This window comes from Coregonus lavaretus, assembly GCF_964263955.1.
Source record: "Coregonus lavaretus genome assembly, chromosome: 18".
In the NCBI taxonomy this organism is placed as follows: domain Eukaryota; kingdom Metazoa; phylum Chordata; class Actinopteri; order Salmoniformes; family Salmonidae; genus Coregonus; species Coregonus lavaretus.
This window is the reverse complement of record NC_140005.1, coordinates 28,082,179-28,103,284: the sequence shown is the minus strand read 5'-3', so window position 1 is coordinate 28,103,284 and position 21,106 is coordinate 28,082,179. Positions and strand designations below refer to the sequence as shown.

At 44.5% G+C, this 21,106-nt stretch overlaps 1 protein-coding gene across 1 annotated transcript in view; it reads right to left on the bottom strand.

Annotated features, from left to right (window-relative positions):
* The window catches only part of atp10d (ATPase phospholipid transporting 10D), a 44,775-nt gene that overhangs the window by 16,165 nt on the left and 7,504 nt on the right, over positions 1-21,106 (bottom strand). Inside the window, exons 3-17 of the mRNA XM_084181892.1 lie at positions 19,580-19,774; positions 13,022-13,226; positions 12,504-12,589; positions 12,288-12,394; positions 9,741-9,872; positions 9,425-9,537; positions 9,086-9,338; positions 8,710-8,927; positions 8,342-8,515; positions 7,849-8,147; positions 7,305-7,764; positions 6,778-6,904; positions 6,338-6,522; positions 5,983-6,238; positions 5,624-5,826 (exon numbers count right to left, since the gene is read on the bottom strand). Of these exons, the coding sequence (XP_084038018.1) occupies positions 5,624-5,826; positions 5,983-6,238; positions 6,338-6,522; positions 6,778-6,904; positions 7,305-7,764; positions 7,849-8,147; positions 8,342-8,515; positions 8,710-8,927; positions 9,086-9,338; positions 9,425-9,537; positions 9,741-9,872; positions 12,288-12,394; positions 12,504-12,589; positions 13,022-13,226; positions 19,580-19,774 (3,013 nt within the window). The remainder of the gene's footprint in view (positions 1-5,623; positions 5,827-5,982; positions 6,239-6,337; positions 6,523-6,777; positions 6,905-7,304; positions 7,765-7,848; positions 8,148-8,341; positions 8,516-8,709; positions 8,928-9,085; positions 9,339-9,424; positions 9,538-9,740; positions 9,873-12,287; positions 12,395-12,503; positions 12,590-13,021; positions 13,227-19,579; positions 19,775-21,106) is intronic.

The window sequence follows — 21,106 nt, the reverse complement described above, 5'->3', positions numbered from 1 at the left end:
AAATTAACGGTAAATAACTGAATTGTTTGCCCCACATTTAGCTAAGATGATTAGCTAGCCAGCTAAAATGTTTTATTTAGTTAGCAGTCGCATCTACAATAGTTTACTGTCAATAACATGTCTCCAAAAATGACGTGGTGTCTCCAATTGTGTTGACATTTTACAATTGCAATGCGCATCCATGAGTATCCACTTTCTGTAGCTCAGCTGGTAGAGCATGGTGCTTGTAACGCCAAGGTAGTGGGTTCGATCCCCGGGACCACCCATACACAAAAATGTATGCACGCATGACTGTAAGTCGCTTTGGATAAAAGCGTCTGCTAAATGGCATATTATTATTATTATTATTATTATTATTATCTGAAGAGAGCCCCGAAACATTGTGTGCAGACATTTTATGCAATAAATGAAGTAGGTTCAATCTAGTAGTTCTGATCTTCTGATTGGTCCTGATGAGTTGGGCGAGGTCACCTCCAGGCTACTGTCACTGTTGCATTGGCTCTGAGTCGGGTTCTCTGTCTTCAAATGTTCAGCCTAAGAGAGGGGATTTTTGTGTGTGTGTGTGTGTGTGTGTTTAACAGTGATGATGTGTGTGTGTGTGTGTGTTTAACAGTGATGATGTGTGTGTGTGTGTGTTTGTGTGTGTGTGTGTCCTCAGAGCAAGAACTCGTGAGTTGGAAGAACTGAGAGGCCTATGGCGTGGGTGTTGTCCTTGGCCACCTGCTGACAAGGCTGACAAGATAGGACCCTTTTGTCCATTGTTATTGGATAGGAACAGAACTTATAACCAGCTCCTGACCTAAATAGATCTTAGCACAACATTTTACTCAACATATCATATTCCATATTCACTATAACAAATATATTTACTACGACATTAGCAAGAACCGCCACATCCTCAGCCGGCTAATCCAGTGTGTGAAGTTTTGCGGAGTGTTTGAGTTAGCTTTGCGAGGCAAAGATGAAACTGAGGGCTCCACCAACCCTGGTAAGCCAACACTTTTGAGATCAGTCAATAAATGCTTCTGGTATTGACTTATATGCTGCCCCTGTCTTCATGTTGTTGCTGGACATATCTTTTTTTAAATGTGTGTAGGTCACCTAAATCATCAGAAAAATTGCCCCTCCTGAGAATTTTTTCAGGAGCCGCCACTGCTCCAACACACTCAACCCCCTTCCCCCACAATCAACCATCAAATCAAATGCTCAACGGTTGTTACATCCCAGAGCCCAACTCAAGAAAGGACCCGATTTACGGGTGCACATACAGTTACAGCTGATTGAGAAAGCATGCAAGATTGAGCAGGAATTGACAACAATGTGAGATTTGATTAATCTATTTAATCCATGTCAAATCCTAGGTGATGGAGATCAGATCCACCCTCTTCACCTGAGACACAAACACTCTGGTCCCCCGTTGTAACCATTTTTCCCAAGCATCTCCGTGCAGTCAGACCTTTGATTATTTTGTGCCACCTGGGCCACAATGATAAACCCCCTCTCTGATTGTCCGAGTGTGACCCCCTCCCCATGGGTTACTGCAGCCAGTGTTGCCAGCACTGCCACTACCTGGGTGGGGGTACCCCACCGGAATCCCCACCGGCTAGGTACAAGGTCTTCAAGGTTCTCATTAGCAGCTTTTTGAATTTCCTTGTATATTATGCTCTCCCATCAGGGGGCTCTGGCTTTGTAGGACCAACCCTGCCAGGCAGGCTCAGAATCTTGAGGGGGCGGTGCTGCTCATGTAGGTCTCTGACCGCATTTATTTCTCTGTTTTGGCTGCATACTCACAGCAGGTCCATAAAACAGATGGGAACTTCTCTTTGGTGTATGGGTCGCTCAGGTGGGTGTCCAGGATATAGGGTTAGGGATCTTTCCATCATGATAGAACAATAAAAATTTTGATTAGATGTATACTATATTTAAAAATGTATATCCCTCATCTACACAAAATTGAAAGCTCTCTCTCACTACCCCTGCTCATAGACCCCCGTCGGCTCTGGGATATGCAACCATTTCCCCTCTCACTCACTTAACGCCGCACCTTTCCAAACACAAAAATGCACACCACATGGTTGACTGCGGAAGAAATGGGCCGAGCATGCAAACGCACCCGCATCCACACCTGCCGCAAGGGGGAAAGGACGCTAGAGAGAACACAGGACCAACCACAACAACCATCCGCCAAAACAACAACTGCCCGCCAAAAAAGCCATGTTCTAATTAGTTGTATTTGAAGATGTATTATTCTGCATGTTATCTTTTTTCGTTTTATCTTTATATCGTTTTATCCTTTTATAAAATACTATACTTACTTTAAATGTTCTTTAATATTACAATCCCTATCATTGCTAGTATTGGGTGTTCCATTATTCGACTCCTCTATTACAACTTTTAGAATAGCCATGGAGTAGTCTTTGTGTCTCTGAACATTTGGTTGTCGATATACAGTTTATCCACCACGAGTGCAACACTTTTCCCTTTTAATCTGTTTTCCTTGAAGATTAGATACAGAACTTTGCGCCTTTCTGCAATCTCCCTCGTTAACTGATCATTCATGCCTATTTTCGTGCCAGCAAGTCTTTTCCCTAGGCTTTTAACCATTGCTTTATCCTTAAAAAATGCAAATTTGGCAACGATTGGACGCTCATATTTCTGTCCTCTTTTTCCTAAACGGTGTACACGTTCGAGTTGGATTTTATCGACAGCCTCGAGTGGGATTTGAAGCGCTGTATGCAGGAAGTCCTTCATAATATTCTCTGTTATTTCTCCCTCCTTTTCCTGAATACCCGTAAGTATTAGATTTTTTCTGATCTAGTTTGGATGTCTAGTAACGCTTCTCTCAGAAGGTTGTTCTCCTTTTAAGTTCCCTAACGTCCGTTTCCATCTTAGAGACTGTCACTTTTAATTTTTTGGTTTCTTTCTCCATTACCAATGCTTTTTCATCACTCATTTGAAGACTCGCTTTCAACTCTTTTACGTCCTTACTGACCAATTCTAGTATGCCCAATTTGTCATTTATCGACTTCAACAGGTCGTTTTCTACACTTACCAGACCCAGTGGTGAAAAGCATACAGTGGGGAGAACAGGTATTTGATACACTGCCGATTTTGCAGGTTTTCCTACTTACAAAGCAAGAGGTCTGTCATTTTTATCATAGGTACACTTCAACTGTGAGAGACGGAATCTAAAACAAAAATCCAGAAAATCACATTGTATGATTTTTAAGTAATTAATTTGCATTTTATTGCATGACATAAGTATTTGATACATCAGAAAAGCAGAACTTAATATTTGGTACAGAAACCTTTGTTTGCAATTACAGAGATCATACGTTTCCTGTATGTCTTGACCAGGTTTGCACACACTGCAGCAGGGATTTTGGCCCACTCCTCCATACAGACATTCTCCAGATCCTTCAGGTTTTGGGGCTGTCGCTGGGCAATACGGACTTTCAGCTCCCTCCAAAGATTTTCTATTGGGTTCAGGTCTGGACACTGGCTAGGCCACTAGAGGACCTTGAGATGCTTCTTACGGAGCCACTCCTTAGTTGCCCTGGCTGTGTGTTTTGGGTCGTTGTCATGCTGGAAGACCCAGCCATGACCCATCTTCAATGCTCTTCCTGAGGGAAGGAGGTTGTTGGCCAAGATCTCGCGATACATGGCCCCATCCATCCTCCCCTCAATACGGTGCAGTCGTCCTGTCCCCTTTGCAGAAAAGCATCCCCAAAGAATGATGTTTCCACCTCCATGCTTCACGGTTGGGATGGTGTTCTTGGGGTTGTACTCATCCTTCTTCTTCCTCCTCCAAACACGGCGAGTGGAGTTTAGACCAAAAAGCTCAATTTTTGTCTCATCAGACCACATGACCTTCTCCCATTCCTCCTCTGGATCATCCAGATGGTCATTGGCAAACTTCAGACGGGCCTGGACATGCGCTGGCTTGAGCAGGGGGACCTTGCGTGCGCTGCAGGATTTTAATCCATGACGGCGTAGTGTGTTACTAATGGTTTTCTTTGAGACTGTGGTCCCAGCTCTCTTCAGGTCATTGACCAGGTCCTGCCGTGTAGTTCTGGGCTGATCCCTCACCTTCCTCATGATCATTGATGCCCCACGAGGTGAGATCTTGCATGGAGCCCCAGACCGAGGGTGATTGACCGTCATCTTGAACTTCTTCCATTTTCTAATAATTGCGCCAACAGTTGTTGCCTTCTCACCAAGCTGCTTGCTTATTGTCCTGTAGCCCATCCCAGCCTTGTGCAGGTCTACCATTTTATCCCTGATGTCCTTACACAGCTCTCTGGTCTTGGCCATTGTGGAGAGGTTGGAGTCTGTTTGATTGAGTGTGTGGACAGGTCTCTTTTATACAGGTAACAAGTTCAAACAGGTGCAGTTAATACAGGTAATGAGTGGAGAACAGGAGGGCTTCTTAAAGAAAAAGTAACAGGTCTGTGAGTGACTGAATTCTTACTGGTTGGTAGGTGATCAAATACTTATGTCATGCAATAAAATTCAAATTAATTACTTAAAAATCATACAATGTGATTTTCTGGATTTTTGTTTTAGATTCCGTCTCTCACAGTTGAAGTGTACCTATGATAAAAATTACAGACCTCTATATGCTTTGTAAGTAGGAAAACCTGCAAAATCGGCAGTGTATCAAATACTTGTTCTCCCCACTGTTTATCTGTATCAGTCGACGAGTCGCGTTCTCTTGGGGATTGATTCTCCTCGTTTGTCTTCCGCCATGTTTGGGTGTTGCGTGTTGTTGTAATATTTGTCGATATATTTCTCTAGCGTTATGATTTGTTTTGTGTTATTATCCAGATTGAATTTGATTAACTGCGAATATATGAAATGCTAATATTTAGTCTAACTTACTGATTTTGAATATTATGTTTTTATCTTGAGGTGGTTTGTACCGCTTTCTATTCAATACGCCATCTTGTCTCTTTGGTCTCTTTGTTGCCTCTCTGATTAATGCCCTCCTTGCCTGGTCCGTGAGTTTTGGTGGGCGGCCCTCTCTTGGCAGGTTTGTTGTGGTGACATATTCTTTCCATTTTTTTATCATGGATTTAGTGGTGCTCCGTGGGATGTTCAAAGTTTCCGATATTTTTATTTAACCCAACCCTGATTTGTACTTCTCCACAACTTTGTCCCTGACCTGTTTGGAGAGCTCCTTGGTCTTCATGGTGCCGCTTGCTTGGTGGTGCCCCTTGCTTAGTGGTGTTGCAGACTCTGGTGCCTTTCAGAACAGGTGTATATATACTGAGATCATGTGACAGATCATGTGACACTTAGATTGCACACAGGTGGACTTTATTTAACTAATTATGTGACTTCTGAAGTGAATTGGTTGCACCAGATCTTATTTAGGGGCTTCATAGCAAATGGGGTGAATACATATGCACGCACCACTTTTCCGTTATTTATTTTTGTAGAATTATTTGAAACAAGTTATTTGTTATTATTTTTCATTTCACTTCACCAATTTGGACTATTTTGTGTATGTCCATTACATTAAATCCAAATAAAATTTAAATTTAAATTGCAGGTTGTGATGCAACAAAATAGGAAAAACGCCAAGGGGGATGAATACTTTTGCAAGGCACTGTATTCTTACCACATTCTTGTAGAAGAAGTAGAGAATCATGTTTGCCAGGCGTGTGTAGCACCAGTGGCCATGGACCAACAGCAGCTTGCGGAGGTGTTTAAACCTGGAGATGGCAAAGTCACTGGACATCACAGCCTGCATGCCCTCCTGGCCAGATATCCCAATGCCAACATCTGCCACCTGGATCATACTGACATCATTGGCTCCATCACCTAGACAAAAAGGACGCCCCAGACTTCAGAAATCTACATTTGAAACACTAAGACAGGGCTATTCCTACTTATAATGCCTTATAAATGCGTATAAATATGTATACAGTATATCCTGGACTACTCATTTATTAAAGCGTTACCGATTCTCCCACTGACCTATGGCGAGGGTCATGACTCGGAGCTGGTCTCGTACCAGCCGTACCACCTGGCTCTTCTGCAGGGGGGTGGAGCGGCAGCAGATCACAGCCCTGCACCGCCGGCTCAGCTCCAGGAAGTCCCCTTTCAGGTCCTCCTGCAGGGCGAATTCTAGCGTGCGCCCGTCCACCACCAGGGTGAAGCCCGACGTGCACTCAGCTGCCTGTCCGCGCTCCACCTCCGCCCGCAGCGCCAACAACAAAGCCTTGCACGCCTCCTGAAGAGAGACACACCAGGATGAGGAAGATACACAACAGGATGACAGGAAAGCAATTTGAAAGAGTACAAATAACTAGACTATCAGGATAACATTCACCTTGCTACCACAATTAGCAGTCAGCAGTTGGTCTGTTGACCTGAGTAGTTTACAGGCACAGGCAATGTTTATGGCAGTCTCTTGTTTGTCCCCTGTGAGGACCCATACTTTGACCCCTGCTCTCTGTAGTGCCTCGATTGTCTCTGGGACCTCTTCCTGGAGTCTATCCACTATCCCTGTTGCCCCTGGAAACAGAAACAGTAACACAAAAATCAGCCATTGCAGTTGGTTGTTGCTAGCCCCTAACCAAGTTGCTCCTTGAATTCACCCCCTTCAGGTTATAAACAAGTGTAGGAGCAGCACTTTTGACTATGAAAGTTACAGGCTGTACCTTTAATTGATTGGGACCCTATGACTAGTACTTTAGCAATACATTTAATAAATCACCCGTAGTCTCCTAATGGTGTAAGAAAACATGTCTGTGGAGTGTGGCGTTTTACCCAGTAGAGTGAGGTTGGTCTCCAGTCTTTCTGCAGACTCCAGTAGAAGCTCCTCTCTGTTATCTATACTGGTCTCTGCAAATGCCTGACACTTCAACCAAACCTCATACTCCTCCTCCTCCAACACCTGTTAGCACAATAGAATAAACCCTACAAATAGCACTGTTGGGCGATTTTCAACGCCATAGTCAATCAATCAACATTATAATAATACTCTTAGCAAAAATATTCATTTGTATGTATCCAAATGTAATATACATTTTTTTTTAACGATATTTCTGTTATGTAATATTGTGTTTAAAAGTTATATGTATGAAAAATGTATATGTAACAAAATAGCTGTAAATCTAATATAAAATAAAACACCTATTAGCACAATTTACCAGTCAACAACCACTGTGACATTTTTGGGTAATATATTCTTGGTTTGTTTGCTAAGTTTGTGAAAATAATTTCATCTTCTGAGTACAATAAACTATTGTATTCTAAGCTGGTACAGAAAGCAGAACCACTGTAGACATCTGTACCCTTTTAGCGATGCAGAGGGTGCGAAGGCCTTCCCTGGCGTAGTTGTCTAGGTGTTTCTGGGTCTGTTCTCTGATGTGACCCTGCCTGCCGTCTGAATGCTCAGCAACTTTAGGTGACTCTGCCAGGTCCATGATGACCGAGTCGGCTCCCTTGGTGTAGACCACCACCTGCTTGGTGAGCGGGTGGCGGACCACCACAGACATCCTCTTGCGGGTGGAGTCGAAGGGCAGGATGTGGAGCAGGCGCACGGCCAGGCTGCCCATCCCCGGCAGCTCCACCAGAAGGCGCTCCAGCGAGCGTCCCTGCAGGGTGCAGTGGTAGGCCCTGGCCGCGTGGACCAAAGCCGCCTCGTCTGGGCTCTCCGCCTCATAGATCAGTTCGTCTGCCCCAGGTTCACCGGGAGGGTCTTGGGCTCTGTTAGAGTTCTCCAGCCCACTCCAGGACCCCGGGTTAAGGTGTACCATCTTGTCCTCTTTGCCTTTCCAAGAGCCATGCTCTCCCTCCTCCTCCTCCTCCTCCTCCTCCTCCTCCTCCTCCTCATACCCTTGGTCCCCATCCTCTCCAAGGGCTCCATCCAGCCCTGGTTTGATACTCAGGATGGAGGCCTCAAGGTTAGGCTCCCCGTCTGGCTCTGTACCCCTCTTGGTGGGGATAGGGAAAGGGCTGGGGGTGAAGGAGGCTGGTTTGCCCCCGGCGAAGAGCCTGCGGGTGAAGCTGCGAGGGCTCTCTGTAGTGTGGGGAGGAGAGAGTGTGGAGAAGCGGGGGAGGCTGATACGCTGGAACAGCATCTTCATGTCCTCCAGGGATTTAAGGGGGGTACGGGTGACCTCAGGCACCTGGACCTGGGAATGCAATTGACATCAGTTGAAATGGAATTGGCACCAATCCTGTTCTAATATGTACATTTCTGTTACATTCAGCGTGTACTTTCCACCTTTGAGGACTATACATGGACATTGTTTGGAATTGAAACATTGCAAACATCTACCTCATTTCTTTTTTTTTGGGGGGGGGGGGGGGGGGCTATGTTACGTACCACATGGCGGGGTTGGTTGGGTGAGGACACCACCACCGTGTTGCAGATGGCCAGAGCCATGAAGAAGTCCACGATGTAGGTGAGCTCCATACTGGCTTCCCTCAAAAGGAAGAGTGGGGAGGACAGACAGTTCAGCTTCTGCACCAGGAGAGGGTCCGGGGCTACATCCTTCTCCTAGAGGGAAGACAGGAAGATAGGAATTAGACATCTCATACCATGCTGTCAGTGGAGTGTGATTCAACTAATTAATTAATCACCAAGTCTTTAATTAACTGAATCAGGTGTCTTCGTGCTTGGCTAGAACAAAAACGTGCATCTTCTCGGGGGTCCCATTGCGACTTAAGAAACACTGGGTGTATGAGTCTCACCATGGGGCTGCTGAAGGCGCTGTGTCGGGGCAGGGTGGGGCTGGGTGTCTCCTCCCCCTCCCCTTCAGAGTGGCCTGTCAGTGTGTGCAGGGACACGGAGCTGCGGTTGCAGCTGAGCGACTTGCAGCTCAGGGACTTGGCGCTGGCACGTGACTTGAGTGTGTGGGAGCGACCCATCGCCACGTCCTCCTCCTGCTTGTACACTTCAAGCCTCCGCGCTGCCAGAAAGGTAGACAGGGAGGGACGAAAGCAATGGTTAAATACATTGTACAAAATCCTTAGTTTCAGGGTATCAAACATTCACAATACCATCCCTCATGAGTGCCCCTGGTGGAAAATGTAGTGTAGTGTAGCAAAATTAAATTAGACTTCTCACCATTTTCCTCGTGGGGGTACTCCACCCCAGCAATGGTGCAGCGCCGGAACACCATCTTGTTCTCTGTCAGTGTGCCAGTCTTGTCTGAGAACACATACTGGATCTGACCCAAGTCCTCTGTGATGTTCAGGGCTCGACACTGGATCCTGGAGTCCAGGTACTCATTATAGAAGTCCACGTCGTTCTGGATGAAGAAGATTTGACCCAGTTTGACAATCTCGATGGACACGTACAGGGAGATAGGGATGAGCACCTGCCAAGGAGAGAATGGAATATAATTTAGAGCCATGAAGTTTGCACATGAACACACCGTGTTATGACATTTAGTGTGCTACCTACCTGTAGTACTATGATCATGGTCCAGAACAGGTAAAAGCCAGCCAGGGCAGGCGACGTGCTGTCAGGGATCAGAAAGGAAGCTTCCTTCAGGTTCCTGAGCCAGAGACCATGGCCTGAGGGGCACAAATAATTATATAGATGTGGTCAAAAGACTTGTTTACAGAAACTATATAGCTATGGTAAAACAGCAAAGACCAATAACTGTGTGGTAGGACATAATAAGCAGTGTGTTCATATAGATTTGGTCAGCAACCACATACAGCTGTACAGACACGTGTTCGTATAGATGTGATAAGTTATATTGATCAGTACGGACCTATAGCTGCAGTCAGACACATGATGACCAGCAGGACAACGCTCCACAGTATGTCCATGTTCATCCTGCGCTCCAGTTTACTGCGTTTATACCGCGGCCCACTGTTGTTCTTCATGGCTTTGGTCTCGTGACCTGTGTTCAAGATCACACAACACAACCGTGGCTGTATATATGTATATGTGGTTTTATAGTAGACCTAGGTCAAAATACCCTATGTGTTAGTGGCTGTCGAATAAACATGAAGAGGTGATAGTACCCTTATGGCATACCTCTACATACAATTCTACAACAGAGAAATCTGTTACAATGACATTGCATAGGCATTGAAATGCAGTTTTGCGGCTGGAAAATGCAGGAAGATGAGATGAATGATGTGCATACAAAGCCTTTGCTGGTACCAGAGCTGGTGTAACTGTATACCTGCATGGATTTTGTAGTAATAATAATGGAAGCAGAAACCTTAACTGACTGAGCAGACAGGTTTAGCCTGCAGTGTTGTAGTCAGCCCTGCCTGACTGTGTCTAGTGGGGACAAGGCATAAAGGAGCTGGGGGCTGGCTACACTCCTAGCAGCCAACGTACCCTTGCTGATGGAAGGAGGTTTTCACTCAAAATCTCATGATACATGGCCCCATTCATAGACTATGGGGGGCAGGACAATGTGATAGTTCTCTTAACAGCCATTATCCATAAAGGCGGCATTATACAGTGGGGAAAAAAAGTATTTAGTCAGCCACCAATTGTGCAAGTTCTCCCACTTAAAAATATGAGAGAGGTCTGTAATTTTCATCATAGGTACACGTCAACTATGACAGACAAAATTAGAAAAGAAATCCAGAAAATCACATTGTAGGATTTTTTATGAATTTATTTGCAAATTATGGTGGAAAATAAGTATTTGGTCAATAACAAAAGTTTCTCAATACTTTGTTATATACCCTTTGTTGGCAATGACACAGGTCAAACGTTTTCTGTAAGTCTTCACAAGGTTTTCACACACTGTTGCTGGTATTTTGGCCCATTCCTCCATGCAGATATCCTCTAGAGCAGTGATGTTTTGGGGCTGTCGCTGGGCAACACAGACTTTCAACTCCCTCCAAAGATTTTCTATGGGGTTGAGATCTGGAGACTGGCTAGGCCACTCCAGGACCTTGAAATGCTTCTTACGAAGCCACTCCTTCGTTGCCCGGGCGGTGTGTTTGGGATCATTGTCATGCTGAAAGACCCAGCCACGTTTCATCTTCAATGCCCTTGCTGATGGAAGGAGGTTTTCACTCAAAATCTCATGATACATGGCCCCATTCATTCTTTCCTTTACACGGATCAGTCGTCCTGGTCCATTTGCAGAAAAACAGCCCCAAAGCATGATGTTTCCATCCCCATGCTTCACAGTAGGTATGGTGTTCTTTGGATGCAACTCAGCATTCTTTGTCCTCCAAACACGACAAGTTGAGTTTTTACCAAAAAGTTCTATTTTGGTTTCATCTGACCATATGACATTCTCCCAATCCTCTTCTGGATCATCCAAATGCACTCTAGCAAACTTCAGACGGGCCTGGACATGTACTGGCTTAAGCAGGGGGACACGTCTGGCACTGCAGGATTTGAGTCCCTGGCGGCGTAGTGTGTTACTGATGGTAGGCTTTGTTACTTTGGTCCCAGCTCTCTGCAGGTCATTCACTAGGTCCCCCCGTGTGGTTCTGGGATTTTTGCTCACCGTTCTTGTGATCATTTTGACCCCACGGGGTGAGATCTTGCGTGGAGCCCCAGATCGAGGGAGATTATCAGTGGTCTTGTATGTCTTCCATTTCCTAATAATTGCTCCCACAGTTGATTTCTTCAAAACAAGCTGCTTACCTATTGCAGATTCAGTCTTCCCAGCCTGGTGCAGGTCTACAATTTTGTTTCTGGTGTCCTTTGACAGCTCTTTGGTCTTGGCCATAGTGGAGTTTGGAGTTTGACTGTTTGAGGTTGTGGACAGGTGTCTTTTATACTGATAACAAGTTCAAACAGGTGCCATTAATACAGGTAACGAGTGGAGGACAGAGGAGCCTCTTAAAGAAGAAGTTACAGGTCTGTGAGAGCCAGAAATCTTGCTTGTTTGTAGGTGACCAAATACTTATTTTCCACCATAATTTGCAAATAATTTCATTAAAAATCCTACAATGTGATTTTCTGGATTTTTTTCCTCAATTTGTCTGTCATAGTTGACGTGTACCTATGATGAAAATTACAGGCCTCTCTCATTTTTTGAGTGGGAGAACTTGCACAATTGGTGGCTGACTAAATACTTTTTTCCCCCACTGTATAGGCTTTATGACAGAAGGTTCAAGTACAGGGTTATTGCGTACACTAGAGGCAGATTATACTCTCACCAGCATAGCCTGTTACATCAGGACTGCACCACAACTCCAGTGCTGAATGGCCGCAGTCCTGCTGGTTTCCCAGGTATAACTTGAAATATGTGGACACCTGGGTTGGATAGTGGGATACTCCAAGCCCTAGCGTGGGGTAGACCTGGGGATAGAGGATCGCTTCACCCTCTTACCTGCATAGACCACGATGCCAATGATGGTCTCTGTGTTGCGGATGGTGCAGCTTCGCAGGAGGAGGTTGTCGTTGTGTAAGCCCACACGAGCCTTACTGGGGTGCTCCCTGTAAAAAACAAATATAAAAGTTACCTTGCCTTTCAAAAATGTATAAAGTTACGTCTGTTTCCATACAGTGTCTGTAGTCAATTAAACCAGACTAAAATTAGACTCACATGTAACCTCGGAACCGGCTGAGGTCGTTGTTGGGGTTCTCACATTCAATGCGGCTGTGGAAGTTCTCTGGAGTCAACTCGGAACCCTGAAACAGATCACACTGTAAATATTTCAAATTTCTACTAGGCATTCCGGTTAGAACTTTATAGGGTACCTTGGGAAATTCAGCAGTCATTTTCCTGCTAAATATTTTAGTCACAAATATTTTACTTTCTTCTTCATTACACCATACCTTTACAGGAAGTGTACAGCTTTGTACATGGATATACAGTACAGTTGTGTAATGCAGGTAAATTACAGCTTCTTGCGTAATTTTTTATCAAGCTTTTTATTGATTATTGTACCACTCCACCTTCAGCTCCACAATAAACGGCAGTGTTTTGTTTAGGCAGGTGCGAGCCGCCCCCATCTCTTGCAAGCATGCTTTAGCCTCAATTATTTCAAACACTGAAGTGCAATCATGACAATTAATGATAACAGCATGTTCAAACCAATGAGAGTGATGTGAGCCACATACTTGTTGTGGCAGGTCTCTGACCATCTGTCTCTGTTTGAGGTTGGTCTCCCCGTCCAGGTTGGCCGTCTCGATGTAGCAGATGCCGTGGGGGTCAGAGGAGTACAGTAGGAGCATGTCTGCAGGGATGATCTCGTTACAGGACAGACGGACAAAGTCCCCCACGCGGACGTCCTGCCAATGCTGGTCCACATACATCTGCTGTTTCCTATCATAACAAATACCACAAGATAATCTGTTAACTGCTTGAGGGCACTGAGAGTGGGACCATGTGGGTACTATCGAATATGATGAAGGCCTGGAGACCCTCTGTGGTTGAAACATTGCTAACAATACCACAGGATCAGAATTATAACAAAATAAAAGATTTCATACATATGAACAGTATTCACACAAGCAAGGGAGCATGTCTTTAACCAACCATTAAACGCTCCTAAACACAGACATGGTTATGTATTTTACACACTTTAAAAACTTCAGAAGACAACAATAACCCTGCACCTTTTTCAGTCGGTGACCTCTCTCAAGACAAGACTATGAGGTAATCGTGTGTGTTGAAATAATACTTTACAAATTAACTGAACTATGGGGCTCAGCACCACAAACAAGAGACTTTAAAATGAACATTTATTTCAGACAACCATGAACTACACGTGCTGCAAATAACCTGCTCATTGTGTGTATTATGGTCTGGGTCAAGATTAAATTGTGTGTACAGTAAGTGTGTGTGCTCCTTTGAAGCAGGGAGTGTGGTGTGTGTTTGGGTAAACAGTACCATGCACATGACGGAAACATGCCAACTGTAACGCTACCTGTAGCTAGCACAAGGGTCACTCTTCTCTCACATAGGTAGGGTGGGGGTTAACAAACAAGTCTTCAAATCAATCACAGGGCATGAGTGGAAGGCTTCTCAAACACACAATGTTCCACCAGGCCAGTGTGTGAATATACATTTACATTTTAGTCATTTAGCAGACTTTAAGGTTAATCATTTATCTCGTTGTCCACCACCACCACCCTTTCCTGGCAGGAACTGGGAGTTTTCGGGTTAGAGACAATTACTGTAATATTGTGGTTTGTTTACATTCACCCAACATGAAAGAGTATGTTGAAGAAAGTCTGTTGGTGTGGATAGGCTTTAGGGATTATCTGGCCTCACTGTGCCTGAGGCTGTGAACTATTACATGGTGGGACATGTAGACCTGGGAGGAAGAACCAACAGGCTACCTCCACCACTCACTCCTAGACTCCGGAAAAGGGGATAGGTTTCAACAAGTGAGAACTCAGCCATTGAACATTGAATTTCTCTTGTCAAGGCCTTATGTGCAGAGAGCCATGAGAAGAATTGAGTGAGTGATATGTGTGTCCATCTCTAACATGGCACAATAATTATGTTTTACAATTGCATATCGTATCATTTACCTTTTGTAGAGGTAGAGATTATGTCAATTTGTCCTACTTTCAATTCAGCATATAACTGCTCTAGGTTGCATGCTAGTCAGTTTGATGGCACCATATACAACCCTAGTAAGTATAAAGAAGAAGCTGCAGATCTACAGGTCTGTAGGTTTTGTTTAAGTGTTCAAGTAGTTGTCACATTGAATTACCAGTCAGTTTGTTAACCTGTTATTTCACACTTATCCATGCTTTGTAATAATCCCAGGCCAGTATGTTTATATAGCTATAAGAATGTTTACCTGCTCCAGAAATATACAATATCAGTATGTTCACCTGTCATAACAGAGCAGTGTTTACCTAATAAAAGACACGTAGAGTATGGTGTTTGTTTTCCTAATAACTACAGTATAAGCGGATCTCAAGCATTTCAAACCGTTTTCAGTCAGTTTAACCAGTTTGTGAGCAGTACTAATTCCATTTGAATTCCATTTGCTCCAACTGAGAGATAACGAACAGCACTTTGCTCTACGCAGATCTACCATGAATGTACACTGAGTGTCAAAAAAACATTAGGAACACCTGCTCTTTCCATGACATAGATAGACCAGGTGAATCCAGGTGAAAGCTATGATCCCTTATTGATGTCACCTGTTAAATCCACTTTAAAAATCAGTGTAGTTGAAGGGGAAGAGATGGGTTAAAGAAGGATTTTTAAGCCTTGAGACAATTGAGTCATGGTTTGTGTATGTGTGCCATTCAGAGGGCAAGACAAAATATTTAAGTGCCTTTGAACCGGGTATGGCAGTAGGTGGGGCGGCAGGTAGCTTAGTGGTTAAGAGTGTTGTACCAGTAACCGAAAGGTCGCTGGTTCTAATCCCCGAGCCGACTAGGTGAAAAGTCTGTCGATGTGCCCTTGAGCAAGGCACTTAACCCTAATTGCTCCTGTAAGTCGCTCTGGATAAGAGCGTCTGCTAAATGACTAAAATGGAAAATGGAAATGTAAAATGTGCCAGGCGCACCGGTTTCAGTGTGTCAAGAACTGCAACGCTGCTGGGTTTTTCACACTCAACAGATTCCCGTGTGTATCAAGAATGGTCCACCACCCAAAGGACATCCAGCCAACTTGACAACTGTGGGAAGCATTGGAGTCAACATGGGCCAGCATCCCTGTGAAATGCTTTCGACACCTTGTAGAGTCCATGCCCAGACGAATTGAAGCTGTTCTGAGGGCAAAAGGGGGTGCAACTCATGTTTTGTACACTCAGTGTATTTACCTGCTGTAAACCTCACATATCCGTCCGTTGATGATCTTGTCTGATTTGTGTCTCCTACAATCTTCCCAGAGATCCTTCACGGCCGTCACTGACAGCACCAGGAGAATGGGGATAATGCTGATTTCTGGTTGAATGGCATTGACCACTGGGGCAAAGTTCAGAGCTGCCAGGAATAGGAAATAGACATTGGCGAAGCGGTGGAGTTGTTCAAACAGGTTTTTGGGGACAAATTAGAGGAAGGAGTACTTGGTGCTGGTCACCTTGTTACTGCTGTATGACTTGTGGACTTCCGTCAGCTCTTCATCCTCTGTGAGGGAGGAAACCACCGTCCTCCTCTTCCTCCCCAGTTGGTCCTTCGGACTGGAACTTTGTCCTTGGACTGGCCGCTCCAAGCTGTACATGACTCCTAAGACCTGTGAAAAACTCCACCAGTTCAAATCCAGAGGGTTTACTCACTGGTAAAACTTGACTTAAATCCAAGCCGACCTTTGTATCTTTCCAGCATTTCCAGCCACTCGCGATCGACCGAGCTCTGCCTCTTGATTCACTGCCCACTCTGTTTTACTGTCGTTGTCTATCATGATCCAGGACGTTGAGTCTCCAGGGTGAGGTTAAGATAGAGAAAACATCAAATCAAATTGTATTGGTCACATACACGTTTAGCAGATGTTATTGCAGGTGTAGCGAAATGCTTGTGCTTCTAGCTCCGACAGTGCAGTAATATCTAACAAGTAATATCAAACAATTTCACAACATATAACCAATACACACAAATCTAAGTAAGGAATGAATTAAGAATATATACATATATGGACGAGCGATGTCAGAGCGGCATGGACTAAGATACAGTAGAATAGTATAGAATACAGTATATACATATGAGATGAGTAATGCAAGATATGTAAACATTATTAAAGTGACTAAGATACCGTAGAATAGTATAGAATACAGTATATACATATGAGATGAGTAATGCAAGATATGTAAACATTATTAAAGTGGCTAGTGTTCCATGTCTTAAAGTGGCCAGTGATTTCTAGTCTATGTCTATAGGCAGCAGCCTCTAATGTGCTAGTGATGGCTGTTTAACAGTCTGAGCCTTGAGATAGAAGCTGTTTTTCAGTCTTTCGGTCGCAGCTTTGATGCACCTGTACTGACCTCGCCTTCTGGATGATAGCGGGGTGAACAGGCAGTGGCTCGGGTGGTTGATGTCCTTGATTATCTTTTTGGCCATCCTGTGACATCAGGTGCTGTAGGTGTCCTGGAGGGCGGGTAGTTTGCCCCCGGTAATGTGTTGTGCAGACCTCACCACCCTCTGGAGAGCCTTGTGGTTGCAGGCGGTGCAGTTGCCGTACCAGGCGGTGATACAGCCCGACAGAATGCTCTCAATTGTGCATCTGTAAAAGTCTGTGAGGGTTTTAGGTGCCAAGCCAAATGTCTTTAGCCTTGTGAGGTTGAAGAGGCTCTATTACGCCTTCTTCACCACACTGTCTGTGTGGGTGGTCCATTTCAGTTTGTCAGTGATGTGTATGCCAAGGAACTTGAAGCTTTCCACCTTCTCCACTGCGGTCCCGTCGATGTGGATAGGGGTTGCACCCTCTGCTGTTTCCTGATGTCCACGATCATCTCCTTTGTTTTGTTGACGTTGAGTGAGAGGTTATTTTCCTGCCACCACACTCCAAGAGCCTTACCTCCTCCCTGTAGGCGGTCTCGTCATTGTTGGTAATCAAGCCTACTACTGTTGTGTCGTCTGCAATCTTGATGATTGAGGTGGAGGCATGCTTGGCCACGCAGTCATGGGTGAACAGGGAGTACAGGAGTGGGCTGAGCACGCACCCTTGTGGGTAGATACGGTGAGGGAATTAAGTATTTGATCCCCTGCTGATTTTGTACGTTTGCCCACTGACAAAGACATGATCAGTCTATAATTTTAATGGTAGGTTTATTTGAACAGTGAGAGACAGAATAACAACAAAAAAATCCAGAAAAACACATCAACACAATTGATTTGCATTTTAATGAGGGAAATAAGTATTTGACCCCTCTGCAAAACATGACTTAGTACTTGGTGGCAAAACCCTTGCTGGCAATCACAGAGGTCAGACGTTTCTTGTAGTTGGCCACCAGGTTTGCACACATTTCAGGAGGGATTTTGTACCACTCCTCTTTGCAGATCTTCTCCAAGTCATTAAGGTTTCGAGGCTGACGTTTGGCAACTCGAACCTTCAGCTCCCTCCACAGATTTTCTATGGGATTAAGGTTTGGAGACTGGCTAGGCCACTCCAGGACCTTAATGTGCTTCTTCTTGAGCCACTCCTTTGTTGCCTTGGCCGTGTGTTTTGGGTCATTATCATGCTGGAATACCCATCCACGACCCATTTTCAATGCCCTGGCTGAGGGAAGGAGGTTCTCACCCAAGATTTGACGGTACATGGCCCCGTCCATCGTCCCTTTGATGCGGTGAAGTTGTCCTGTCCCCTTAGCAGAAAAACACCCCCAAAGCATAATGTTTCCACCTCCATGTTTGACGGTGGGGATGGTGTTCTTGGGGTCATAGGCAGCATTCCTCCTCCTCCAAACACGGCGAGTTGAGTTGATGCCAAAGAGCTCGATTTTGGTCTCATCTGACCACAACACTTTCACCCAGTTCTCCTCTGAATCATTCAGATGTTCATTGGCAAACTTCAGACGGGCCTGTATATGTGCTTACTTGAGCAGGGGGACCTTGCGGGCGCTGCAGGATTTCAGTCCTTCACGGCGTAGTGTGTTACCAATTGTTTTCTTGGTGACTATGGTCCCAGCTGCCTTGAGATCATTGACAAGATCCTCCCGTGTAGTTCTTGGCTGATTCCTCACCGTTCTCATGATCATTGCAACTCCACGAGGTGAGATCTTGCATGGAGCCCCAGGCCGAGGGAGATTGACAGTTATTTAGTGTTTCTTCGATTTGCGAATAATCGCGCCAACTGTTGTCACCTTCTCACCAAGCTGCTTGGCGATGGTCTTGTAGCCCATTCCAGCCTTGTGTAGGTCTACAATCTTGTCCCTGACATCCTTGGAGAGCTCTTTGGTCTTGGCCATGATGGAGAGTTTGGAATCTGATTGATTGATTGCTTCTGTGGACAGGTGTCTTTTATACAGGTAACAAGCTGAGATTAGGAGCACTCCCTTTAAGAGTGTGCTCCTAATCTCAGCTCGTTACCTGTATAAAAGACACCTGGGAGCCAGAAATCTTTCTGATTGAGAGGGGGTCAAATACTTATTTCCCTAATTAAAATGCAAATCAATTTATAACATTGATGTTATTCTGTCTCTCACTGTTCAAATAAACCTACCATTAAAATTATAGACTGATCATTTCTTCGTCTGTGGGCAAACGTACAAAATCAGCAGGGGATCAAATACTTTTTTCCCCTGACTGTAGCTACTTTGCGGGGGAGAGCTTAACTTCTGCTGTGGTGGAGAGTTTCTCTACTGCACATCACTATCACTACATCTCGCTGACCAATAGAGCCACTCTTCCACACTACTTCACGTCAAAAACAAACAACTCAAAGTTGAACTTTTATGACTTCCTAGATGGTCTGTGAAACCCTGGACAGCACAAAGGAATGGGTAAATGTATGTGCTGTATGTATGGTGCTCCTTAATACCACATACACTAACACAGACAACTGAATCTACAATAATCAACATCAGCTCCAATGTAAGGATCACCTGTCCTCAGCTTTAGGCTCTCTCTGTGTATTGTGTAATTACTAAAAATGCTCAACTCCATAACTATGTATGTAGTAGAATGTAACAACACAGTGACTGTTGTTGATCCATTCCCCTTAAAAACGATCAACCCTGGCCATTATGGCCATTGTTGTCAAGCCTGCCCACTCACCCGCTGTATACTGTGGCGACGTTGTTGTTGACCTTCTGGTCAAAGCGGTAGCGGCGGTAGTCCTCCAGGGCATCCTTGATGGCGATGACGATGAGCACCACTACCAGGGGAATCATGGTTATCTCCTTCTGAAAGGCCTCCACAACTGGGACCCAGTTCAGCATCACCAGGAACAGGAAATACAGGTTGGCCACCCTGATGAGGAGAGGCAATAGGGGTTTGATAAATTCCACATCGACCCTCTAAGGCAGGGCTTCCCAAAGTAGGGGTTGTAGGGGAGACTGTGTTTAAGATGTCCGACCGTTGTTTTCAAGGTAATCTACTCATGTTCGCATTAGCCAATTCATGGACCGTCTATATCCGGGTTGCATCCGGTTTATACGGACGAACATCACATGTGCACTAGCACTCAGGAAGCAGCGCGAGCAGTGACGACGTAATCACGTCATCCAAAAACATGGCAGACATTGGATGAATATAAAATGTTAATATCTTCGGCTGTGAGTGATGGCGAAAAAATGGCCTCAGCAACAATTATTTGAATAATTCTATGGATGTTTTGTTCACAAAGATGACGACTAAAGTGTCTTATTAGGAATTTTCTAATCTAACTTCTCTATGTGGCAGTCTATAGAAATGGTCTTTCTGGGCCGGTTGTCAGTTAAACTGCAGTACCGAAGCAAAACTGAAGTAGTAGTTGAAACCGTGTTTCTAGACCGAAACCCTGGCCCCTTGGTTGGGACCCTATGTCGGGTCTCCTGATATAAAAATTGGGTCGTGAGAGAAAATGTGTGCTTGGTTCATAGAACCAGGGTTACGTCAGTAACCTCCGGTAGCTGCTAGATGTGGTTATAATAAAAACAGCGGTTTCTCTCTACTATGCCCACAAGCCGTTAGAACTGAGTGGACAAGACCAGGCACTAAATCAGACCGGGGGAAAAAGAACATCAATTCTTTATCAATGACTTTTCTACACAGAAGATCATACAACATTATTGCCTGATGATCTTATGCATTTCCCAATACATTTCAGTCACTTCAAACCATACTGTCTTCAGATTTAAGTACGGTCAAAAATACTGTCAGACTAATTTGTAAAAGACATAGCCCAAATAAAACAAATAAACATCCTACTGGGCACAGACGTGATTTCAACGTCTAATTTTGATTTAAATTTGGTTGAGATGTCAACTAACGTTAATTCAACGTGAAATCAACAAAACATTTCACCATGTCATTGGATTTAGGTTAAAAGTTGGGTGAAAAAAAGACTAAATTGCCTTACGTTGAGGACTTTTGCAAATCCAATCAGTTTTCCACATTGATTCAATGTCATCAGATTTTTTTGTTTTGTTAACATTAATGCAACCAGTTTTTGCCCAGTGGGATTGTTAGCTGATAACATACAATTGTTTTACATGGTGGGGTTAAGAAAATGTTTTGATATCAAAATGGGGTCTCGGACCAAAAAAGTTTGGGAACCCCTGCCCTAAGGTTACCTGTACCCTTGTGGGTGCACTGCAGTCT